The sequence below is a fragment of the Mustela nigripes genome, chromosome 14 (assembly GCF_022355385.1).
Source record: "Mustela nigripes isolate SB6536 chromosome 14, MUSNIG.SB6536, whole genome shotgun sequence".
Classification (NCBI taxonomy): domain Eukaryota; kingdom Metazoa; phylum Chordata; class Mammalia; order Carnivora; family Mustelidae; genus Mustela; species Mustela nigripes.
In genome coordinates, this window is record NC_081570.1 from 6,882,275 (window position 1) to 6,908,968 (window position 26,694).

At 44.3% G+C, this 26,694-nt stretch overlaps 1 protein-coding gene across 2 annotated transcripts in view; it reads left to right on the plus strand.

The window, feature by feature from the left end:
- The window catches only part of UBE4B (ubiquitination factor E4B), a 120,212-nt gene that overhangs the window by 31,384 nt on the left and 62,134 nt on the right, over positions 1 to 26,694 (plus strand). For both annotated transcript variants that reach the window (XM_059375239.1, XM_059375240.1), the window contains exons 2-3: positions 5,313 to 5,499; positions 22,483 to 22,618. In XM_059375239.1, coding sequence (XP_059231222.1) covers positions 5,313 to 5,499; positions 22,483 to 22,618 — 323 coding nt within the window. The remainder of the gene's footprint in view (positions 1 to 5,312; positions 5,500 to 22,482; positions 22,619 to 26,694) is intronic.

Below are 26,694 nucleotides of genomic sequence, written 5' to 3' on the forward strand. Positions count from 1 at the left end.
TTGGGGCGCCTGGGCGGCTCAGTGGGTTAAGCCGCTGCCTTCGGCTCAGGTCATGATCTCAGGGTCCTGGGATCAAGTCCCACATCGGGCTCTCTGCTCAGCGGGGAGCCTGCTTCCTTCTCTCTCTCTCTCTCTGCCTGCCTCTCAGTGTACTTGTAATTTCTCTCTGTCAAATAAATAAATAATAAATAAATAAATAAATAATGTCTTTAAAAAAATGAAATTACGTCACGTTCAAAACATAGAGAAGACTCCATTCGACATTGAGGTTGTGAGGAACCAGGTACATACCTGGCAGCCACTGCCCACACGGCAGGCTTGCGGCCAGGGCATTTCCCACCGCGCGCACCTGCGAAACTGGCGTCAGTTACAGAACAAGACCGACAGCGGCAGCCTGGGCACCTGCCCACACCTCTTCTCTCTGTCCGTGAACCTGATACAGATGGAATCACGCGGTCTGTACTGGTTTACATCTGGCTGCTTCTGCTCCATACTGTCGCGAGCAGCACCCGGACTGCCATGTGGACCCGAGCTCCCTCACCGGCTCGCCCCCTGGGTTCCAGAGTGGGACACACCGCCCTGACTTTGTCCTCACCTGGGGTTGTCAGGGCGCTTCTACAAACACACGCCACCCTGTAACAGCTGCCTGGGCAAGCTCTGTGGGGAGTTTATTATCCCTGCTTCCCCTCTGGGAAGAGTTAAGTATGTTACCCAAGACGACAGCGAGCACGGCCAGTCTGGGGGGGCACCAGCATGCACGCGTCCTGCCAGATTGCCAGTTCCTGTCCCTCCGCCGCAGCCACCTTTCCTGTCATATCGTGCATGTGACACCACTGGGGTCTGCATCCACCTGTGTTCAGACGCTTGCATCTTTCCTGGTCTCCTCGGCAGGGTGCACTCAACTCCCCACCCCTACCCACTTTTGCTCTTCTGTTTTTTTTTTTTCTCTTACTGTAGAAAGTCTCCAAAATCGGTGCTTGCAGTCTCCCAGGCTTGATTGGAGCTGCTTTTATTTGTGAGAGAGGGAGAGCACAGAGGGAGAAGCTTTCCACGCCTGCATTCCTCCAAACAGGCCTTGACAAGGCCTTCAGCTCCCACCTCTTTGCCAGTTCCGACGGTACCTGTCCATCTTCGTGTGGCTCGCCTGTCCACGGCATGACGTTACTTGCCATGGCAAGTCTCTGACTGGTTTCTAGGAAGGCAGGGTCAGTCCTCCTGGTGAACCTGGAGGCCTCCCGACACCATTCTCAGACTCCTCTTTGGTGTCACCTCCCCTCCCTTGCCCCACGTCAGTTGTTGGTGTGTTGGCGGGCTCCGTCCTCGGACTCCTGAATCACTGTCTGCACGCGCTGCCTCGGTGACCTCATCCCTGCTCACGGCTCTCCGTGCTGTCTGGAAGCCAGCAGCTCTGCAAGGGGCGTTCTGACCTGCCCTCTGTCCCGCACATCGGATCCTGTTTTCATTTTAATTGCTGTTTATTTAATCACTATTTATTTCTTTATTTTTAAAAGATTGTATTTATTTGAGAGAGAGAGTGCACAAGCAGGGGAGAGGCAGAGGGAGCAGGACCACCGGGGACTTGATCCCAGGACCCTGTGATCATGACCTGAGCTGAAGGCAGACGCCTCACCGTCCAGGAGCCACCCAGCCGCCCCCTAATTACTATCTTATACTCAATTAAAAGTCATAGAATTCACATGAAGATAACGTCATCTGCGTGGTTAATAATCATGTGTCTAAAATAACTTTATCTCCTCCCTCCCTCCATGTTTCCTACCATCGTCTTTGTCTCCGTAAACCGATTTGGTGAGTTGCTCAGGCCCAAGACATCGGTGTCAGCCTTATTACCTCCTTTGGTTCTGTCCCGCTTCCACCCGGTCCCTCCGCAAATCCCGTGAGCTTGTGCTCTGCCTTCAAAGCGTATCGCAGCTGATCACCCACCACGGTCCTCACGGCCACCCACCCAAGTTCAGGGTGTCGGTGTCCTAAGTGCCCTCACTGCCTATTCCCTTTCTCCCTTAGCAGCCACAATAATACTTGAAAATGTAATTATGTCACTGTTTTATTCTCCATAGCAGCCAAAATAATAATTCAGAAATGTATGTTGAATTGTGTCACTTTTCTGGTCAAAACCCCCTGGCGGCTTCCCAGTGTTTTCGCCACAGCCTACGAGGCCCCTTCATGCCCATGATCTCATCATCTGCTCTTTATTTCTTACTCATCTTGTTCCAGCCACACAAGGCTTGCTGACCTTGAACATGAGCCACCCCCCCCCATACTTCCCAGATACCCACCTGGTTGCCTTCCTCTATTCCTTCGTGTTTGCTGATGCCCCCATTAGTAGAGACGCCTTTCCGTCCACCGTACGTAAAAATCGCAGCACCCTCCCCTCTCCTTATGTGCCCTGCTCTCCCTCCCTCCCTACTTTATTTCTCTCTGGTGGTGTTCATAACCCGCTGGCATTCTTTTCGTCCGTTTGGCTCTTGTCCTTTTGGCCTCTGCTAAAATCGGAGTGCCACGAGAGCAGAAACTCTTAGTTTACTCTCCTGTACTTGATGGGTGTTTTATTTGTTGAATGAGTGGCTGTCTGAAGAGGAGTCAATGTCAGACGTCGGAAACTCTGTCTGAGCTTTGACTGTTCAGTTCAACATTCTTCTGTGTGGCTTGAATCCTTCGTCTGTCTTGATTCGATGTATTCCTTTTTCCCATTGTTCAGTACGTACAGACCTGTTACGTGCCTGGCACTACGCTCAGTGCTGGAGATACACCCATGAAAACAACACAGACGTGCTTTTCTCATGGCGCTTCCATTCTAATAGGGAAACAGATAGTAAGCAAGACAGTAAGAAATAGATAAGGTAATGAAGGGGCCCCTCGATGGCTTGGTTGTTAAGCATCCAGCTCGGTTTCAGTTCAGGTCATGATCTTGGGGTCGTGGGATCAAGCCCCACATGGGGCTTCACACTCAGCATGGAGTCTGCTTGTCCCTCTGCCTCTGCCCCCCACCGCAGGTGCATGGGCATGCACGCCCTCCCTCTCAAATAAATCTTAGAAAACCCAAAAGAAATAGATAATGTAATTATAGACCTTGCAGAGTGCTTGGAGCATGTGATCAGAAGGCTACAGCGTCAGTGCGTGTGGAGGGAAGGATCGTTCTAGGTAAGTGATCAGGGAAGTCCTCTAGGAGGAGGTGATACTTAAGCTGAGAATGGCAGGAAGAGAAAGAACCAGCCATGCCAAGAATTAGAAGATTGTGTCTAGGCTTAAGGAATTGCAAGTGGCTGAAGGCTAACGATGGGGCCGGTGTGGCTGGCGCCTTGTGTGGTTTACCGTGAGCCTGGAGAGACCCCCAGGGGCTCCACAGGACACGGGGACGACTTGGTTTTTATTCCAAGTGCAGTGGGAAGCCGTTGAATGGTTTGAGCAGGGGAGGGTGGTGTGTGTTTTTAAAGAATTACTGTGATGGCTGAGGCTTAACCCACTGAGCCACCCAGATGCCCTGATTATTCATTTATTTTTTTGATTTGTAATCTCTGCCCCCAGCATGGGGCTTGAACTCCCAACTCTGAGATCGAGTTGCATGCCTAACCAACGGAGCCATCCAGGTGTCCCTCAGAGTTTATTTTTAAGCAGTAAGACCCAATCTTTCCTTCAGGGTGAATAACCAGACAACTTCAGGATTTTGTGGAAGTTCGTTGATAGGTGTATTTGTAGCTGGGGCATAGGAATGGGCTCCGCAACTTTGGGGTCAAGAATCAGAATGTCTGGGGCGCCTGAGTGGCTCAGCAGGTTAAGCCTCTGCTTTCAGCTCAGGTCATGATCTCAGGGTCCTGGGATCGAGCCCCGCATCGGGCTCTCTGCTCAGCAGGGAACCTGTTCCCCCCCCCCCCCCCCCCCCCCCCCCCCCCCCCCCCCTCGCTGCCTGCCTCTCTGCCTACTTGTGATCTCTGTCTGTCAAATAAATAAATAAATAAAATCTTTAAAAAAAAAAAAAAAAAGAATCAGGATGTCCTTGGATGTCTGAACAACAGAAAGAACAGGTTGTCTGCAGTGTCAGGATGACAGATGCTTAGTTCAGATGCGGTTTGTCCCGGTCAGCACTGTGGTGGGTTGACTTTTTCATTTTCCTTATTAGTGATGAAATGAGTGTAGCAGCCTAGTTGGTTTGCTTCTTGGATGGCTGAGTAGAGCTAGAAGCTTATCACAGTGGTTAGATATCCTCACTGCATGGCACAGCAGGCGGTCAGTGAGTTTATTGTCTGGTTGTAAATTAATGATTATCAAAATGTGAGGGAAGCATTTTCGGAATCCACTGGGATTTTGTGGCAGATATTTTAATCGCTGGATAACTCTGGGGTATTATTATAGGGAAGAAGTAGCGGATTATATTTTTATTGCAATTAAGTAAGAAAAATTGAATTGTTTTGCTCCTGAAAGTGAGGACAAAATTTGTGTCTTAGTGTAATGTTTGTTACTTTTGCTTTAGTAAATTAAATTGGGTATTTATGAGGCGCCTGGGTGGTTCAGTCATTGAAGCGTCTGCCTTCGGATCAGGGCCTGATTCCAGAGTCCTGAGATCGAGCCCCGCATTGGGCTCCCTGCTCCGCGGGAAGCCTGCTTCTTTCTCTCCCGGTTCCCCTGCTTCTGTTCCCTCTGTCACTGTGTCTCTCTCTCAAAAATAATAATAATAAATAAATTGGGTATTTGTTTAAAAATCTCACCTGTTTAGGGGAGCCTGGGTGGCTCAGTCGGTTGAGTATCTGACGCTTGACTTCTGCTCAGGTCATGATCTCAAGGGCCATGAAATCGAGCCCTGCATTGGCCTCTGCATTGGTGTGGCGCTTTTTTAGAATTCTGTCTCCTTCTCCCTTTGCCCCGTCCCCCTCCCCCTTCTCTCTCTCTCTCCCCCTCTCTTAAAAAACCAAAACCAAAACAAAAACAAAAAACCTCCCCCCAAAACAACTGACCTATTTTGAAATAACTGAGTTACGTAGTTTTATTAAAATAACAAGCTCCGGTGTGTTTAAAAGTGTAGCGTGCTTGTGGCAGATTCACGCTATCACTTAAGAAAGTGTGATAAATGGGGATCATAAGGCAATGAGGTGCAGTTTTTAAAAAGCGAGGTGGTAGTCCGTGAAGGTGCTGGTAGGCCAAGTTATTACATGTTCTGAATGAGCCCTTTTTTCTCCAGACCTGTTTGGCCGTTAAGCGCCAGTGTGGTTTTCGATGCTTACTTGACAACCTTAACGTTGTTCTTGGGCAGAATCACATTTCTGCGGTTGAGTTACAGAATGTCTTTTTCCCTCTTGTAGATCCGACGGAGGCGCCTCGCACGACTTGCCGGTGGACAGACCTCCCAGCCGACCACCCCGCTCACCTCGCCCCAGAGGGAGAACCCTCTGGGGCCTCCCGTAGCAGCATCAGCCCCAGGCCCCTCCCAGAGCCTTGGTCTCAGTGTCCACAGCATGACCCCAGCTACCTCCCCAATAGGTGCATCAGGTAAGCCTTCCTCTCATACCTGGGCCACGTTTCTGATCGCCGTCATAGCTTTCTAGGAAGCTCGCGATGATGACATTTTCACAGCAGGGTGAAATGAATTGAGGACAGCAGCTTTTTCATATCCTGCAAGCAGCAAAACAAAACAAAAATTCTGCAAGGAGTAGTTTAAAAGATTAAGATCATTATATCGTGTTTTGTTCATCTCTGTTCATTTTGATGGTCATCTGTTTAAACGAATTGTTTTCCTTTCCATAACTTTGTCATTTGTTTCATACAGGCGGCTCAGGTCTTAGTCTCTGATGGCAAAGCCATTAAGGCTTAATTTGGCTCAGCTGATTTTATGAGTTTGGGTGGTACTTTTCTTTTATGATAAAATCATCTGAAAATGCAAGATTAGAATAATGGCCCAAATAACAAACCTTGAAATATTAATTTCCTTATTTACTTTGTCTTCATTTTACTTCATTTTACATTTCATTACTTTGGCTCCATTTTACATTGTCTTATAACTCTTTCTCTGAACTTTCAGGGTATAAAAGTTTACATGATGGGATGTTTTAGAGCTATCTCATTGACAGTTAATTAATGTGAAAACTTCTTTCTTTATAATTAATGGGCTCACAGTTGATATCCACGACTGCCTTTGTTGGAAAACAGTAATATTGATGCATACTGTATATTTGAAAATATCTGTCATTTATCAAGTGAACTTTTCTACTGAGCCTAAGAATTATTACCATTATAATGAGTATTATAATTGGGATTCTAATTTTGAAAAAGCAGGTGCATTCAGATCTGCATTCATCACCATGTCATTGAATAATTTAATATGATTGTTCGTTCTTACAGTCACGTAATGCACTCCCTTCGTTGGCTTCCACATAATCCGTCTTTCTGAACCGGGTAACTCGTCAGTCAAAAGCATTTGCCGAGTTTCTGTTGCCATAGCTCTTGTTAGGCTTCACTGTGGACCGTTCTGCCGTGTAAATATAAATGCTTGTACATCCTTCTGTTGATTGTAAAAGTGAGAGATGCTTAGGCCACATCATCAGTTAGTAATTAAAAAATGCCTTTGCCTGAAGGGTCTTCCTGTCCACCTCTGAGAAGCTGTGATGGTCTCCTGGTAGGTGATGGGCTCGGGCTTCCGGTCGGGTTTTTACCTTTTCCTTGGAAACAGTGCTTCCAACAGTGTCGTTTGTCTCACCATGGCCAGGTCCCACCTGGAATGCTGGAGATTGTTGGGGGAGGCCTAGTGGGATGGGGAGGGGCCTAGATCGCACTGCATCAGTGGTGGGCAGACCGGAGAGCCGAGCTCGTGTGTGTCTTGCTCACTGCACCGTGCCCCTTTGGGACTACCAGGAATCATCAAGGCCTGTGCCCTGTCCTGCTTGTCAGCCACCAAGACTCCCAGGTCCTCATCCCTTACTTCTCGGTCTCTCCTTTCTGTATGGCTTGCTGTATACACCTGTCTTCCCCCACCTCCAGCTCTGAAATGCTCATGGTCAGTCCCTGGCAGGTTCCTTCTCTGTGGACAGTCCTTTCCCTTGGGGCTCTCCTGAATTGATACCCCTCCTCTGTTGCTTTCTCATTTCTTCTTCTAGACCAGTCTTCCTCCACTCTAAGCACACACTGATTTGAAGCTTGTGTCATCAGACTGTATCCCCCACTCCTGTTCTCGCTGCACCTGTCCCCGGCCCCACTCGCCCTACCTGTGTGGTCCACGCTTTCCTCAGCTTTGCCTGTGTCGTGATTCCTGGTGACTTCAGTAGCCGTGTGGATGACCTTCCAGGACTCTGCCCTCCCACTTTTTTGCACTGCTTTCCCTTAGTGACACTGTTTTCCATCTGACACCAGCCACTTATGGCCATGATCGTGCTCTAGACCTTCCATCTCCGTGACTTCCCGAGCACCACCTTCAGCTTTTTGGCTCCCCCCTCTATGCCACTTTCTTCACTTCTTCCTCCCCTGGGGTCCCCACTTCCCTCCTTGCCCCGTTTAAATTCCACGGTCGCTCAGTGTCCCTCCTCTCTCTTGCCTCCCTCTCGTTTTGTCTTATTTCCTTGGTTAAACCATGCTCCTAGTTGGTTGGTTTGCTCTATAGATTTTATTCATTAATTCATCCATTTATTTATAAGATTTATTTATTTATTTGAGAGAGAGACTGCAGGTGCATACATAGGCAGAGGGAGGGGTGGCGGGAGAGAGAGAGAGAATCCCAAGTAGATTCCTCGTTGAGTGCGGAGCCCAGTGCAGGGCTCCACCTCACGACCTTGAGACCATGACCTGTGCTGAAATCAAGAATCAGATGCTTAACTGACTGAGGAACCCAAGTGCCTGTAAAGATACTATTTTTAATCAAACTCTGTACCCAATGTGGGGCTCGAACTCACAACCCTGAGATCAAGAGTTCCATGCTCTACTGACTGAGCCAGCCAGGCACCCCAGCCTGTGCTCCTGGTTTCAGACCCCATTTCCCGGCTTCTTGCTGTCTCGTGCCGTGGAACAAGACTAGAGAAAATTCCAGAACCGTGCTGTTTGTCTCCTTTCAGATTTGTGGTCCCGCTCTCTCACAGGGAGTGAGAGCGTACTTCCAGGTGACTCTCCCCCTCCCGGGTCTGTTTCAAACCTCCTTCCTTGGTGGGCAGCACCTCGTTCTCCGTGCAGCTCTGGGCTCAGGGCCTGCCTTCCTGTTTCGTGGAGAAGCAGACACAGGCGAACGGGAATCTCCGTATGGTCCCCATCGTCGCATCCTCCTGCCTGCCCGTATGTGTGGCCAGTTCTTGTTCAGCTTGAACTGTCCCCCCCTTCCTGAATTCTGTCCCCAGATCCCACCTCCTCTGTCCTACTCAGAGCCGTACCCCAGCACTTCCCATCTTCCCTGCTTCGTCAGGTTTTCTACCTCAAGTGGAAAACTTATTTTTTTTTTTAGTAGTCATTATACATGCTGTTCCTTCTCCCATCATGGGAATACATAAAAAGGAACTCTTCCGATCTCATTTCCCCTGCCAGCTTCCACCCCACTGGCTCTGCATCACAACAGAACTTCCGGAGCGACTTGTCTAGCCTCTGTCTCCTTCGTCTGTCCTTGTCTGGCCTGGCACCCACTGCTGATTCCAATCCAGCCGAGTGAGGCCTCCTGCGGGCTGCTCTGAGTCAGCGTCTCAGCCTCAGTGGATGGGGCTTTGGCCCTCATCTTGAAACACTTTCTTCTCTTGGCTTCCAGAGCTCTGCATTCTCATGGCTTTCATCCTGTCTCTGTTTCTTCTTGCTGCTCGTTAAGGTTCTGTTTCATTTCTCTGACGTGTAAGTGTCAGGGGTCTAGGGCTCAGTATTTCACGCTGTTGCCCCCTCCGTCTGTGTTAATTCCCTTACTGATTTTATCTCGTTTCCCAGCTTTAATTACTGTCTCTATGCTGCTGGTTCCAAGGTTGATTTCCCAGCCCAGAACTGTTCCCTGAGCCTCAGACTCCTACATCGTCTGAGAAGCATCTCACAGTTACCACGTCCGAAATTGAGCGTCTGGTATTTTCTCTCATCTGATCCCCTAGAATCCCATCTCAATAAATGGCACCTCATTTCTTTCTAGTTACTTAAGCCTACAACAGTACCTCTTCTTTTGATCTCATCTTCTAGATCAGGGGTCAGTAAATGTTCTGTAAAGGGCCGGGTAGTAAATATTTCTGGTTTTGCAGGCCGTATAGTCTCTGTCAACAACTATTCGTTTCAGCCCCTGTAGCACAAAAGCAGCCGTAGACAATATATAATGACCATGGCTGTGTTTCAATAAAACTTTATTTGCAAAAACAGATAGAGGGCCAAATGCGGGGCCCAGGCACCAAACTCTTTTAAGGGCCACCTGGGTGGCTTGGTCATTGAGCATCTGTATTCAGCTCAGGTCATGATCCTGGGGTCCTGGGATCGAGCCCCACATCGGGCTCCCTGCTCTGCAGGAAGCCTGCTTCTTCCTCTCCCACTCCCTCTGCCTGTGTTCCCTCTCTTGCTGTCTCTCTCTCTCAAATAAACAAATAAAATCTTAGAAAAAAAAATGCAAGGAGTTGCCATGAAGATGAAGGCTAGTGCTTGTTTTCTGTGGTCCTTGCTGGTAGATGGAGGGCCAGCGGGTAGATTGATTGTCCACTGAATATGAAGGAGAGACTTCTGTTCCAGAATCAAGAAGTGCTTTCTGCAGGCGCAAATCCTGGGTAGACTGGCACCATGTTGAGGAGTTCTGGCCCAGGAGTGACGTGGCGGCCCCCTCCTTAGTTAAGCTGCTTGCCGCTACAAGTAACTGGAGCAAGGGTTAGGGAGCAGCAGCGTGTTCTTCTAGTTGCTTCTCCCATCGGGCTGTCCCATCTTCTTGCAACAGCCCCTTTCCTAGGGCCACCATAGCAAAGTATTGCAGACCTGGAGGCTTGGAACAAGAATTGTATTCTCTCACAATTCTGGGGGGTCGAAGTCCAAAGTCAAGGTGTAGGCAGGGCTGTGCTTCTTCCGAAGGCTTCAGTGAAAACTCCTTGCCTCATTCTGTTGGTTGCAGGCTGTCCTTCTTGTTTTTGGCTTGTGGCCACACCACTCCAATGTCCTCTGTCTTTTTATGGCCTTCCCTTTGTGTGTGTCTGTGCTCAAGTTTCCCTCTTCTTGCTAGGACACCAGTTATTGGACTAGACACCACTCTAAGCCAGCATGACCCCATCTTAACTCCATGACGTCTGCAAAGACCCTGCTTCCCAGTGGAAATATCATTTATGGACTCCCCCCCCCCCCCCAATCACCATCCCTTCCTCCCTTTAAAACAAAAGGTCAGAACAGGGACCTCATCAGTGCTATTCATTCCCTTATCCCCAGAACCATCCCTAGGACCACGCCCCAGAACCATGCTGGTAGATAGTAGGTACTAGTTAATGCCACTAGTTAAACGACTGAATGGGTGAAAAAATATTTTGTGTCGGGAATGTCAGATGCAAAATAAAACTCCAGTTCTATTGGTTGATTGATTGATTTACTTTTAACTAATCTCTGTAGCCAATGTGAGGCTCGAACTTACAACCCCGAAATCAAGGGGGAATGCTCCTTTGATGGAGCCAGCGTGGCACCCCTTGAGTTCTAGAGAACATTTACTATAACATTACTCTTTCACCATAACCAGCTCTAGCTGTCTCTTTGCTTCTCCCGGCACCCTGAGCAAAACTTTAAAAATCCCTAAGCCTATTTTTTTACTAAAATTTTACCAAGAAGTTTTTATAGAACATTCTGGACATACATGATCGATAACATCCACAAGACATAGTACCACCTGTGAACCCCTATAGGATCTCTGGCTCTCTACACCTCTTTTCCATACCAGCAGGCCATCACTGTTCTGAATTTTGCATTTATTATCCTCAGATATTTCTTAATTTTTTTTTTTTGGTGCACTGTTAATAATGACATTGCTTTTGCCTGCCTGAACACGTTGTAAGTATGAGTAATTTCCTCCAGCTGATTGCCTCTTTTTTAACAGTCGTCATTGATTACGTTGCTTTTACGTGTCAGTTCAGCCTGTGTTTATTTAGGGCCTGTGGCAGGCTGGGCCCAGTGCTAGGTCGTGGAAATGCAAAGACAAGCGAGTGAGGCTCAGTTTCTTTCTTGGAAGAGCTTACCATCCAGTACCGGAGAAGGTGTTCTTTCATTTTCTTTTAAGAATCTCTGCTCATTCAATTCCCGGGAGGACAAACCGGTTTTTAGTTCCTTCCCATGCCCCGCCCGGCCCCCAACCTTAGATTGGTTCATGATTGCCCAGCCTTCGGAAATTCTTAATCCCCTTGGACGATTTTTATTTTACAGTCTTCTTTTGAAATTATACTTCTCTTCCTTCTGTTCCCTTTGATGTCCACCCTTCTGACATCGTGCATATAGCCTTCCTGGATGTCCTGACCTCTTCAAAGATGTGGCCAATCTTGCACAAGAGTTCTTCAGTGAATCCTTTATCAGCTGGTTTTATCTTAACAAAGTTCTTAGATCTAGTGGAAGGAGTTCTTTGGATGCCTTTTTTACCCTCTGGAGCTGGAGTTCCCTTTTTTTTTTTTTTTTTTTAAGATTTTTATTTATTTATTTGACAGAGAGAGCAGGAGCACACAAGCAGGGGGAGTGGCAGACAGAGAGGGAGAAGCAGGCTTCCCGCTGAGCAGGGAGCCTGATGCAGGGCTTGATCCCAAGATCCTGGGATCATGACCTGAGCCGAAGGCAGATGCTTAACTATCTGAGCCACTCAGGCGCCCTCGAGCTGGAGTTCTTAAGACTGTTTTCTTTTTTTTTTTCTTTTTTTAAATTAATGTATAATTGTTTGTTTCAGGGGTGCAGGTCTGTGAATCATCAGTCTTAACACAATTCACAGCACTCAGCATAGCACATAGTCTCCGCAGCCTCCATCACCAGCCCTCCCGCCTCCCTCCCCTCCAGCAAACCTCAGTTTGTTCCATGAGATTAAAAGTCTCTTACACGGTTTGTCTCCCTCCCTGGTCTTTTCTTTTTAAGTCTTTTTTTTTTTTAAGGTTTCTTTTCTTTTTTTCTTTTTTTCTTTTTTTTTAGATTTTATTTTTTATTTATTTATTTGACAGAGAGAGATCACAAGTAGGCAGAGAGGCAGGCAGAGAGAGAGAGAGGAGGAAGCAGGCTCCCTGCTGAGCAGAGAGCCCGATGCGGGACTCGATCCCAGGACTCTGGGATCATGACCTGAGCCGAAGGCAGCGGCTTAACCCACTGAGCCACCCAGGTGCCCCCTCCCTGGTCTTTTCATGAGCTCTTCTGGCAAACCGGTGAACCTTGGGTCGACACCTCAAAGTATATTTTTAAATGCAGATAATAAAACACAAGATTACAGAGGAAACTAGTTATATAGAAATATAGTGATCACAATATTTTTAAAGATTGTGACATAGTAATTTATGTGCTTCTGTGTTAAATGCTTTAAATAAAAGATCTAGCAGCTAATCAAACAGCTACTATAATTTTGACCCCCTGAATTCTGTTTCCATCTGCTGTGACGAGCCTCTGCTCTGGGAGCAGAAGTGAACGGAGGGGCCTGTTTGGATGAGACAGAAGCCAAATGATATGTTTGGCCTCTGGGCTGGTTCCAGGGTTTGGATTAGAAACACAGAGGCCATTTCCTCCGTCTGCCTGCTAGTCTTTAATATACTTAATAATAATTTAACCTAAATTCTTGTGTTTGAAAATGGTCTTTGTCCTGCTTCCATTTATGCATTTGGACACTTGTTTAATGCCTTCTGTGTGCTAGGCACTGGGTTAGGAGCCAGGACTGCCAGCCAAGATGGGGACGTGTCAGAGGGTCCCTCGTCCGGCAGAAGGGGACGTCCTCACGGAGGCTCGCACACCACCCCTGACACTGCCCGCCCTCAGTGGTCTCTGTCTGCCCCAGACTCCGCCTGTGGTGGTCAACTCTTTGGGAGAATTTTCCCCCAAGGATTTATCTGATTGAAAATTCTGCCTTAAAAACAACACCAACACAGGATTATTACTTCTGAAAGTAGGGAACTTCCTTCCATATCCCGTTACAATTATTATTCTAAACCCCCCAGATTGGTTCGAGGTGCTTTATGATCTGTTTTACATTTCGTTTTTTATCAGTTGTTATCAGTGATCTACTGAACCTGTAAATTCATGCAGCCTTCATTTACTACCTGTTTATTTAAACCCTCTCATGTGTCTGATTCTGTGCTAGGTCACATCGCTTCTGGTCTAGTGAGAGAAGACAGACGATTTTTAAGAACTATAAAATCTGTCAGGTGGTGAGAATTATTGTGGAGAAACTAGAGAGTTATGTTGCCAAGGGAGGAAGGTGTTGCTATTTTCAGTTAGAGAGTTGACAGTAGGCCTCATTAAGAAGATGACATTTCGAAAGAAGCCTGAATAAAGCTGGGGAGCAGACCAAGTGGTTATCTATTGAGCGTTCTTTCCTGACAGAAGGAACAACAAATGCAAAGGTCCTGGGGCAGATATGGGCTTGGTGGTGATTGATGTAAGGCTTGGGATGGCACAGTCCTCTTCAGTTCCTCTCAACTTCCTCCTCCAGTTCTGATACAGAACATATTATTAAATAACAGTACATTGGTAGAAATTCCAACAAAATCACACTTTCCTTAATTGTCTTTGGCAAAGAATGCTGTTAGCAATGATAGAACCTTTCATCCTGTCCTTGATTGCCAGTCTGGTATTTAAATCATTTTTTTCCCCTCCTTCTTCAGAAAGAAGCCCTATTGTTTCTGTTCAGTCTACAGCTTGGGAGAGGGCAGTGAAGAGGGCTTGAGGGTGAGTCAGAGGCTCAGGCACAAGTTCAAGGCCAGTGGGCTGCCCTGAGACCCCTGCAGACTGCCTGGCTCAGGAGGCTCCTGGTGGTGGTTGAAATCCTTTTCGCTTTCATTGTAACAGGTGTATCCTTTACTGGCATGGATAGCTCATCTCACTGGAGCGGCTTTTTGGTCACCCAAGGGGGGATATTTTAGATATAATTTGGCCACCGATGGGGGCAGAATGTTCTCTGCATTGGGCTGGCTTTGTTATTATAATGGGCTGCATTATGTAGCATTATTCCTAGGGTCATGATCCTTACTTTGTGAGTCTGGAAAAAGTGCTGACAGCTTGTCAGTAGCACTGGGAAACAACTTCCTGTTTCAGCCTGGGATCGGTCCCTCTCTTCTCCTTCTCTGTCCCCATTTAGGCTAACCTGGTCCTTGAACTTCTGTTGCATCAGACTCCAAACTACCCACTAGCCCTCCGCCCACACGGTGGGACACGAACATTATGGTGCTCCTGCTTTCCCTGCTTACGTCAGGCTTGCAAGTCTAGGGAGGGCACAGAGGTCAATCGTGTGAGAGTGGGTTCCATAAAATGTGCTTCCTGTCTCGGGGAATTTCTGGCCTGCTTGGAGAGATTAGACACGTCACCTGCTCAGAAGTTTTGTCTCCATGTTTGCAACTACAGTGTAGTCTGGGAGCTTTCAGGGTCCTCTGTGATCAAGCCCCTCTTCATTTAACTCCATGTTCTGTTTTTAGAGCATTGCTGCTCCTATTCTTGTCATCATCACAGTGGAGACACGGAGAACCCTTAGGAATTGTGCTGCACGAGCCATTCTGAGTTTCATGTGCATTTATCTTGTTTTCCTGACTAGATGGAGCTGTCTTCTGTTTCCCCTTCTCTCTGCTAAGCTCATAGTAGGTATGTGTCCAGGAAGTCATTCTCTGGTTTTGGTTTGGGAATAGGCTGGCACTTTTTCTCACCATCTGTCTCTAGTCCCCCAATTGGAGGCTGAGGGAGTGCGTTTAAGAAAAATTAATGTTTTGACATACACCCTTCTAAGACTGAACCAATGAAAAAAAATAGAAAATCTGAATAGACTGATTACTAGTAAAGAGATTGAATCATTAATCAAAAATCTCCAACAAACAGAAGTCCAGAACCAGACGGCTTCACTGGTGAATTCAAAGCATTAATACTGATCCATCTCAAAGTCTCCCCCAACCACAAAAAAAAAAAGAGGGGCACCTGGGTGGCTCAGTCGGTTAAGCCACTGCCTTCGGCTCCAGTCATGATCCCAGGGTGCTGGGATCGAGTCCCGCATCGGGCTCCCTGCTCCTTGCCTGCTTCTCTCTCTGCCTCTGCCTGCCACTCTGCCTACTTGTGCGTGCTCGCTCTCTCTCTCTCTCTCTCTGACAAATAAAGAAATAAATAAAATCTTTAATTTAAAAAAAAAAAAAAAAAGGAGGAGGGAACATTTCCAAACTCAATTTTATGAAGCCAGCCACTACCCTGGTGCCAAAATCAGAAAAGGACACCACAGGAAAAGAAAATTGTAGACCACGCACCTGGGTGGCTCAGTAGGTTAAGCCACTGCTGCCTTCGGCTCAGGTCATGATCCTGGAGTCCCGGGATCGAGTCCCGAATCGGGCTCCCAGCTCCGCAGGGAGGCCGCTTCTCCCTCTGACCTTCTCTTCTCTCGTGCTCTCTCTCTCTCTCTCTCCCTCTCAAATAAATAAAATCTTTAATAAAAGAAAAGAAAATTGTAGACCAGTATCCCCAGTGAATATAGGTGCAAAAATCCTTGACGAAATATTAGTTGACCAAAATCAACTGTACATTAAAGGAACATCCGTACTCTGTCATCACGTGGGGGTTTATTTCAGGGAACCAGTGAAGGTTCACTGTCGGCACACCAGTCAGGGTGATGGACCACTTAGCAAAACGAAGGGTAAAAATCATGAGCTTTTAGAATAAGTGCTCAATGTCCATGTATGGGAAAAACTCCCAACAGAAGTGGGTATAGAGGAAGTGGACTTCAACATAATAAAAGCTGTGTACAGTAAGTCCACAGCTAATGTTCCACCCGCTGGTGAAAAGCCAAAAGCTGCTTCTCCAAGATTATGAACAAAAGAAGGTCCCCACTGTTGCTGCTTTTATTCAGTATAGTTTTGGAAGTCTGTCCTACAAGACCAATTAGGCACCCAAAAAAAAAAAAAAAAAATCCAAATTGGAAAGAAAGAAGTAGAACTGTCACTATTTTCAGATTTGAAGATGACTTGATACTGTATGTATAAAGCCCTAATGACTCCACTAAAATACTGTTAGAACTGGTAAATGAAATCAGGAAGGTTGTAGGATATAAAATTAATATACAAAAATTTCTTGATTTTGGGTGCCTCAGTGGCTTAGTGGTTAAGCCTCTGCGTTTGGCTCAGGTCATGATCTCAGGGTCCTGGGATTGAGCCTCGCATTGGGCTCTTAGCTCAGCAGGGAGCCTGCTTCCCCCGCCTCCCCGCCTGCCTCTCTGCCTACTTGTGATCTCTTTTTCTATCAAATAAATAAAATCTCAAAAAAAATTCTTGGGTTTTTTTTTTTTTTTTTTTAGATTTTATTTATTTGTTTTTGAGAAAGAGCACACAAGCAGGGGGGAGGGGCAAAAGGAGAGGGAGAAGTACCCCTGCTAAGCGGGGAGCCCAACATGGGGATCAATCCCTCAGGGATCATGACCTGAGCTGAAGGCAGATGCTTAACAGAGTGAGCCACCCACAAAAATCTCTTGTGTTTCTATACAGTTACAACAAACTGTGGGGAAAAAGGAATAAAATAATTCCATTTACAGTTGTATCAAAAAGAAGAAAATACCGAGGAATAAATTTAACCAAGGAGGTGGGAGATATGTACACGGAAAACTACAAGATATTGATGACAGAATTTAAAGAAGACATAAATAAATGGGATGATCTGTGGTCATGGATTGGAAGAATCAATACTGATAAAATGTCCATACTAAGCTAAAGCAATCTAGATTCAATGCAGTCCCTGTGAAAATTTCAATGTCATTTTTCACAGGACAAAGAATCCTAAAATTTGTAGGGAACCACAGAAGGCCAGAACAATCCTGAGGAGGAAGAACAAAGCTGGAGGCATCACATTCCCTGGTTTCAAACTCTTATAAAGCCATAGTTATCAGAGTCATATGGCCTGGCATAAGGACATTCACATAGATCAGTGGAACAGAACAGAGAGCCCAGAAATAGACCTGTCTGTATATGGTCAGTTAATTTACAGTAAAGGAGCCAAGAATGTACAATGGGGAAAGACCGTCTCTTCAGTAAACCGTGCTGGGAAAACCGGACACCCACACGCGAAAGGATGAGACTGAACTGTCTTACACCATACATGAAAACGCAAAATGGACAAAGACTTGACTGTAAGACGAGAAACCATGAAACTCCAAGCAGAAAACATAGGCGGTAAGTTCGTTGATGTCAGTCCTGGTGATGGTTTTTTGGATTTGACTCCAAAAGCAAGCAACAAAGGCAAAAATGAACACGTGGGACCACATCAAAGTAAAAAGCGTTTGCAGAGCAAAGGAAATCATTAACAAAATGAAAAGACAACTTAGAGACTGAGAGAAAATATTTGTGAATTATGTATCTCATAAGCAGTTAATATTTAAAATACATGAAGAACAAGACCTAATTGTGAGACCTGAAACCATAAAAATCTTTGGGGTTTGGGGCGCCTGGGTGGCTCAGTTGTTAAGTGGCTGCCTTCAGCTCAAGTCATGATCCCAGGGTTCTGGAATCGAGCCCTGAATCGGGCTCCCTGCTCAGCAGGAAGCCTGCTTCTCCTCCTCCTCCCACTCCCTCTGCTGTGTTCCTTCTCTCGCTGTGTCTCCCTCTGTCAAATAAATAAATAAAATCTTTTTAAAAAAAATATTTGGCGTACTTCTGTTAACTAAAGAGGAGTCTCCTTTGGTCTCTGACAGTTTGTTAGTCTTTCTGTGGTTTTCCTTATCTTGACAGCTTTGAAGAGCTTTGTAGAATTTTCTCTTAATTTGGCTTTGTCTGATGTTTTTCTCATGATTAGACTGGGGTTTGAGGTTTTGAGGGAGGAAAATCACACATGCCAAGGGCCCTCTCGTCACTTCCTGTCTGCGTGCCCACTGTCCATACCGCACCCCTGGTGGTGGTCACCTTTACCACCTGGTTAAGCTGGTGATTTTGAGGTCTCTCCACCGTGAAGTTAATGACTTTTTTTCCCTTTCCAGACTCAATACTTCGAAATCGAGTTCCTAAATCCAGCCCACCCCACTCAGGCAGTGAGAATTAAGCTTTACCTTTTGGAATGGGGAATGTCTGCATGGAGATGTGTTAGGTGGAATTCTTCTGTAAGGGACATTTGTCTCTTCTCGTTACTTACAGCAGTAAGAACTCATGTGTGTTTATTTTGTATTTTGAGTTTTAATTCAAATTGCTGTATTTCTTTTTGCATTATTATTTTACACAAATTGTTCTAGTGTTGGCCATTGGGAGCTCTTTTGGGTTGACTCCTCTGTCTGACATACTTATCTTTTCATTTTTTTGAATTTTTAAGTTTTTTTGATTTTTTTTAAGTTTTTTTTAAAAACTTATCTTTTCATTTCTTCGGCGCTGTAAGATGCTACAGGCTCTACCTGTTTTTTCTTGCACTAGCCCTCCACTCAACCAGTTCTCTAAGGAGCGGTCAAGGTCTTTTGATTCTTTGCATGATTCTTTGCATGATTCACCCTTTTGATATGAAGGAAGGGAAACTATCTCATAAATAAGAAGATTAGGGGCGCCTGGGTGGCTCAGTGGGTTAAAGCCTCTGCTTTCGGCTCAGGTCATGATCCCAGGGTCCTGGGATCGAGCCCCACATCGGGCTCTCTGCTCCGTGGAGAGCCTGCTTCCCCCTCTCTCCCTGCCTGCCTTTCTTGCCTACTTGTGACCTCTGTCTGTCAAATAAATAAATAAAATATTAAAAAAAAAATAAATAAGATTAAATCATTTTTCTAATTTGTGTCATTGGTTTTCTTCTCTTAATATTTTAGGTACCACTGTATTTCTTTGCAGGTTTGAAATGTTCTTCTATTTGTGTTAATTCACAAGAACAAAATGTGTTCACTAGGAAGTGAGCTGCTGACTGAATGTATCCGTTGGCTTCATGGAGTAGGATATGCTCATTAGAAGCACTTCTGAGGGCACACGTTTGGTATCGGCTAGGTGAACTACGAGCGCACTTTGTGTTTTCTGGGAATGTTAGTTAACCCTTTAGCTTAGTTCATGGTCAAGATCTGTGTAAATTAGCCTTAGAATTTTGATTAGTAGTAGAAAGATGGGTCTTTTTATAACACTAATATCTTTTTAAGGTTTTGCTTTTGAAATTGTAGAATACATGAAACATATAGCTTTGGTGTAAAATAGCTGTGATCACAGAAGTGTTCCGCAGTTTGGGATGGCGGAAATAGCAGCATTTTCTTTGGAGTCAAGAGACATGTATTTTAATCTTGCCTCTGTTTTTAACTTGCTAATAGGGGAAATTCTTAGACTTCATAGATCTCAGTATTCTCATCTGTAAAGGAGAAGAGGATTGGCCAAGACCTTTAAAGTCACCCCCCACCACACATACAACTTTTTAACAGCTTTATTGGGGTTTAAGGTTCCATTTGGCAATTCTGTTTCTTTTTATACTAGAATTTAGCAAGCCACTGTGTGTGTGTGTGTGTGTGTGTGTGTGTGTGTGTGTGTGTGTAAAATACTGGACTAGATCTAGTGTTACAGCTTAAATAGGCATTTGGTTTGGTTTATACCTGAAAGGGAATAGCATTCAGGAAAATTCTGTGGTACTGGGAGGAAAATCTTAGAGATTTAAAACCCTCCTTATTATTTCCTTTAAAATTACGGCCTTCCCACACAGAATGTATAATTTTCCTTTAACAAGCTCTTATTAGTGATAAAAGTTTGGACAGCGGCCATCCTGAAAGTTCGTCTTCTATTAAGCAGACGTGGCTTTCTCCATTCTTTGTTACATACACCCTCACTTTTTGAAGACTTGTTTTTATTTTTTCTTTTTTAGATTTTATTTATTTATTTATTTGCCAGAGAGAGACAGCAAGAGAGGGAACACAAGCAGGGGGAGTGGGAGAGGGAGAAGCAGGGCTCTGCCGAGCAGGGAGCCCAACTCAGGGCTCGATCTCAGAACCCTGGGATCATGATCTGAGCCAAAGGCAGGCGCTTAACGACTGAGCCACCCAGGCACCCTGAAGACTCATTTTTAAATTGGTAATGCACAGCATTTCTCATCTTGTAAAGGGGGATTGGAGGAGATTATGTCTGTTTTAATTCTTTAATACCTGCCTTTATGGAGATGAAGTGGGGGGAAATCTCTGTTCCTTGAAATTTGGCTTCCTGACAACAGTTTCCCAAGTAGGAGCTGGAGAGAGGGCGCGCTTTGGAAACTGATATTTTATGCTGTTGCTTTGATTAGGTTTTAGCCACAATATTTAATTTATATTGATTCTAAATAAACTCAAAGACACCATCCATTTTTTTAAGTTTAAGAAAGCAGAGGGGTCACTCCAGATTCTAGATGGGATTGAGGAAGGCTGTGATACATACTAAATTCCAGGGAGAATTGCCCCACTAAAGATCACATGGAGGGTTCAGGAAAAAAAGAATTCGGATGATATCCTTGATGTTTTATTAAAATACTACAAACACAGGGGCACCTGGGTGGTTAAAGCCTCTGCCTTTGGCTCAGGTCATGATCCCAGGGTCCTGGGATCTAGCCCTGTATGGGGCTCTCTGCTCAGCAGGGAGCCTGCTTCCTCCTCTCTCTGCCTGACTCTCTGCCTACCTGTGATCTCTGTCTGTCAAATAAATAAATAAATAATCTTTTAAAAAAATATTACAACCACAGTATTCTGTACTGTCTGGTGTACTCTGGGATTGTATTACTGCAGGATCATTGTATTTGTAGTGTAGTTTAGTATGCTGTGTTACAAATACAGGTTTTTTTAAACAACTTACTCTATTTAATTTTAAAACTGGTTTTACAAGGTAGAAGTTTTAAAGTTGCTTAATTGCTATTCCATAAAAATTGTTGAACTTTATTATTATTGACTAATTTTATTTACAGCTGGGTGGGACTCAGTTGGTTAAGTATCCAATCCTTGGTTTCAGGTCAGGTTATGAGCTCAAGGTTGTGAGATGGAGTCCCACGCTGGGTTCAGTGTGGAGTCAACTTGAGCTTCTCTCTCTCTTTCTCCCTCTGCCCCCCCCCACCCCCCACCCCCGCTCACGCTCGCTCACTCATGTGCACACTCTCTGTAAAGAAATAAATTCTTTAAAAAAATTGTTAGACCTTTCATCGTACTAGGTAAAATAATATTCTCCTAAGGACCTTATTGAGGCTGTATTATTTATTCCTTCAGTAAATAGTTATTGAGAACTTACTTTGGGTTACATTCTTGAATTTGGGAATTGAAAGTTTTTCTGTCTTCTCCAGGTTTATTTCTGAGTTTCTGCCACGTTAGGTATTTTCTGTATTCTTGAGTCTATTTCAGAATAGAGGATTTAGTTTCTCTTTTCTTGCATGAGTCTTGCAGAGGCTTTAACAAACAGAAACGTGTTAAAACCCACTATCAGGAATGGGTGAGTGTTTGCTGATACTCTTCAATGAGAGACAGAAAAGGGCCGCAAGTCTGCTTTCTTGTAATTCTGGGAGTGTTCAAGTTTATCCGCTGGGTTCTTGTTTCAGCTACAAATGGTAATTCAAGTTGCTGTTGTTGTGTTTTTTGTTTTTGCTTTTAATGTCTCATTTTAAAATTTAAATTCAGTTAATTAACATATAATGTGTTATTAGTATATATTTTTTAAAGTACTTAAATGCCTGGGTAAAACGTTGTTTTTTCTTGGAAAGGTATTTGTGGAGTTGGAGTATTTTTTTAATTCTATGAGAAAAACATGGTTTCAAAGACATGGGTAAGAAACAATCTGCCCTGTACTCACGGCTGTTACTCTCTATACTCTAGGCTCTGCGAAGGCAAGGACAGTGTCAGGGCTTTTATTTTCCCCAAACCATCATCTGATGAGATGTTCAGTCAACAAATGAGTTGATCTGTATTTAAGGACATTGCTTAGATTGGCTCTGTTGGCATGTTTTCAACATTTTGTTGTAAAAATCTTAAGCCTAAAACAAAGGTGAAAGAATTTTGCAATGAACACCTGTATATACACCAAAGATCCTACATTAACATTTTGGTGTATTTGCTGTGGCACACATCTGTCCATCTGTATATTTCTACAGCCATTTATTAATTTTCCTTATTTTTGGTGCATTTCGAGGATTTTTCTGGACTGTCACAGAAGCTAATTTGTATCGGGGCCATGTTTGAATTGGTGAAAGAGAGAGTGATGAGGAGTTGGGTTTGGCTCTTAGATGTAGCTGTGTCACTGACCTCGTATGACATACATGGATAAAACTATGATTTCTTGCTAATGTTTCCGTGATTTTAATACTAAACATTGAGCATGATCTCCCGATGGAGATTCCTTATCTGCTATCTTGATGGTAGGAGTGCTGATTGTGTTTGTTTACTGTCGCCATTACAGATGGCTCTAATGTTACTTCACGGGAAACTTTACTTTTTATGTCTTTTTCGGCCAGGAGTAGCGCATCGAAGCCAGAGCAGTGAAGGAGTCAGTTCTCTGAGCAGCTCGCCCTCCAATAGCCTTGAAACCCAGTCTCAGTCTCTCTCACGTTCCCAGAGCATGGATATCGATGGCGTCTCTTGTGAAAAAAGGTAAAGTAAGCCATTTTCCAGTAAGCGGTTGGGTTTACGGAAAGGGAGAGATTCAGTCACTTTGGTCTCTAGTCCGCTAGTCCCAAGCACCAGCCCAGAGATTGTGCCAGTCCTTAGCAAATGAATGCGAGATCTGTGAGGTTTATAGGTCTTTGTATTATTCTGAAATAGTCTTTATGGAAGTGTTTCTGGTTTGGGCATTGAAATGTCTTTTATAAAATAGTGGTATAAGTGGTAAAAAAAAAAATTATTTTAAATTTTTTCTAATGTCCGTATTTTGTACACACTGTGTTGGCAGGCGTATGTCAGTCTCTAAAAATTTCTTCAAAGTTTTACTGACTAGTGAAATTTTTAAGTTTCAAAGGGTACAGACAGGTAAGCCACATGCCTTAGGAGCTCCATAAGGGTCAGGATGTCCTAGAATAGGGTCTGTCTCTGCTGTCACAGTGCCACGAGTGGGTGACAGAGTGGCTGGGTACTGAGTCCTTTATTGCTCGTGAAGGCCAGAGCCCCCCACCTCCCACCCCAGGACCCAGCTCCTCTGCCCTGAAGCAGCTCCCACAGTTCATGTCAGTGGACCGACAAATACTGTTTTCTATGTGTGTTATGACGTGGAAAAGGTTAAGAAGCAGTGGCATAGAGCTTTGGCACTTGGTAAGCTTGAGTTGAGGAGCCAGATCAGAGATCACCTTACATTAGGTAAGAATTCAGAAAGGACTGCATTCCCAGGAAAAAGATCAAGTAGGAAAAAATCCAATCCCACAGAGTAAAAACAATCGTGTTCTTATTACCACAGCTCTGAGCTGATAAATTGTTACAAAGCCAAGTCATCTCTGCAGTTTCATGGCCAGTGGGTGACTTCACTGGGTCGAGCACCTAGATTTATGCTCTTGCTATAGTCTGAAAAGCCTCAAGCTGAGAACTACTGTCATATACAGTGGAGCCAGGCCTATGCTGTCTGAAAGGCACCTAGCAGAAGCAAACATAAATCATCCATGTCTTCAGAGAATTTCCTTAGAAAAATTGCTAAGAAGTGTGAGCTCATGGTCAGAAATCACAGAATGCGCCAGATAAAAGCCAGCATGAGTAAGGGACCCAGAGCAGAAATGACAGAAGTATTCACCTGGAGATTTTTGGGGTTTGGAATTACTAGGTGTGGAATACAAAACACACATGTTTAAATAAATTACAGAGGGAATTGAAAACATGAATAAGGGGAAAGCAACCATAAAAACAACCAAGCACAGCTGAAAAAGAATCATGTCGAATCTCTAGAAATGAAAAGATCACTCAGATTGAAAACCTGATGCAAGAGTTAGACATAGCTAGATTAGACATAGCTAGAGAATTAATGTACCGACCGGTAGAGCTGAAGAAATTACCCAGAGTGTGCCACAAAGAGAAAATGGTGAAACCTGTGCAGTGTATTTAGAGACATAATGGACACACAGCCAAGATAGACCTCATGGAAATTCAGAAGGAGAGAGTAGGGAGACTTAGAGCAACTCCCCACACCCCGCTTTATTCTATGCTTTTTTCCCTCTCTTGATTGGGAAGCCATTTTCAAAAAGATAAATGGCTACGAATTTTTCTAGAGTTGATAAATGATATGACTTCTCTGATTCAAAAGGCCCAGGAACTCCCGTGCTGATTAAACCAAGGGAAGCTCATATCTGAACATTTTGTAGTAAAATTTCCAAACATTGAAGACAAAAGAGCTTTAAAGCAGTCAGAGAGAGCAAAGAGTTGAGCGACCAAGGAATGATCGATGTCTGAACGACGGAGGTCACATGGAGGCACAATAGTATCCGAAGGCTGAAAAGTAAATCAGCTGCCCGCTGGGACTTGTGTGCCCTCGTGCACCTGTCTTTCAGGCGCAAGGGTGAAATAAAGACATTTATCGATTCAAAAGAAAAACAAGTGCACAAACAAAAACAACCTGATAGTCTGCCCCCAGAAGAGCCCAGCTTTTAGCAGGTGTAGTTGAAGAGGAAGGAGAGCGGTCCCAGGACTGACGTCTGCGATGCAAGCTGGAACGCCAAATGCAGGAAAAAAGTGTGAATCTAAACAAAGACTGGCAGTGTAAGACACGAGCCACAGTGCAGAGAATGACACTGGGGGAGAGAAGGAAAACAGTGAGTTAGATGGGACTTGCTGCACAGCATAGCTGGGAAGCCACCTTGAGCGGGGTGGTTAGAACAAGCTGTGAGGTCCCCGGGCACTTAGGAGAGGGGTAGGAGAGGGGTGAAGATACTTGGCCAACTTTTACATTTTGATGAAAGGATACTTGGTAAAACTTCAAGGGTAGCCGCTAAAAGAATGGGAATGGAGTATGTCTTCCAAACCAGTCAAGGGAAAATATGGAATGGGAGTTGGGAGCTCGGGAGAATTTAAGTCAATTCAAAAGGACACAAGTTTTAAAAACACAAGGTTTTAAAAAGGGACAAATAAATAGAAGATCGAAAGAAATGAAAATTGGTCAGTCATCATAAGGCATCACAGTGAAAAGGCTTAGATTGGGGTAAAAACAAAACAGAACTCAGCTGTATCCATGTTTACAGAAGGCACACTTGAAACATTAGGTTAGATCTTCAACCTTTCACTGAAAGCGAAAGAAAGGGAAAAGCCAATCCCACACAGATACTAAACAAGAGAAGACTGGGGTAAACATATTCATAGATTAGATTTTAAGGCACAAAGTATATTAGAAATAAGCACTGTGTACTGTTTAACAGTTTCCAAAATATATGCACTTGGTAAGACGACAGCAGCAGCACTAAAGCACATGACAGTAAAACTAGGAGAAAGCAACACATAATCAGAATGGGAGATGTTAACATTCCTTTCATCCATCAATAAATCAGAAAGAATGAGCATCAGTAAGCATATGAACAAATTAAACTGCACAGCTAAAAGCTTGATGTAATTGACAGATACAGAACTTGGCACTGTACAGTTGGAGAACACACATTCTTCCCTAATCCCCAACGACCGGAGAGTTTCTGTGGGATGCGTCACATAGATCATGTTTTCTGACAAGGACATTAAATTAGGTAATTAATAGAAGGAAAAATCCTAAAAATTTCCTCATACAGTTGGCAGTTTTTAAAACAGAGCATGCTTCTAAATACAGATCAAAGAAGAAATCATAATGGGAATTTGAAAGGATCTAGAACTGAACAGTAAGAGATATTCCGTGTTACGGACTGTATGTCGCAGCTAACGTCCTCGGAAGAAAATAGAAAGCTGTAATATATTATAAATGAAACGGAGAAAAAGAGAATATAAGTAAGTCTCAGAAATAAAAACCCTTTTCTGGGAAGACTCTTTCCCTGCATATGTGCATGGCCGACCCCTCTCTGGTCTGTTTTCATGCGGCATTTCTCCGGGAGGCTCACCCCATTTAAAATGGAAAGGCCTGCACCCTCAGTTGCCCTTTCCTTAATTTTTCCATAGCAGTTATCATTGTACGATATGTTTCACTTATTATGTTCATTGGTGTCTTTCTCCCTCTAACTAGAAGGTAAGCTCCATGACACAGGGGTCGTTTTGTCCCTTTTGTTGGTCCCTCGAGCTCTCTGACAGCTAGAACAATGCCTGCATAGAAAGGGGATCTCGGTCATGTTTGTTATTAAAAAAGAGAATTCTGTGAAAAAAATAGAAATGCACAACATGCAAATAAACATGAAAATCTGGATGAAAATCAAATTCCTGGAAAAATGTTCTCCTAAAATTGACTCAAGAGGAAAGAGAAAACCTGAATGATCAAAAACCAATGAAATAAATCGAATCAGTATTTTTAAATTTTCCAAAGTAAGCTCCTCACTCGTATAATCTTATGGGCAGATTCTGCCATTCTAGTTATACACAAATTTTTCCTGATAATCTTAAAAAATAGGGAATAGTTACCGACCCAATTTACAAAGCTTGTAGGACCTTAATATCAAAACCAGACAAGAATAATATAAAAGAAAAAAATTACATGGTAATCATGTTCATGAATGTATTTGCAAAAATCTTGAAATACTGACAAATCAAATATTACAACACATAAACAGCAGACAAAGCTTCTGTGG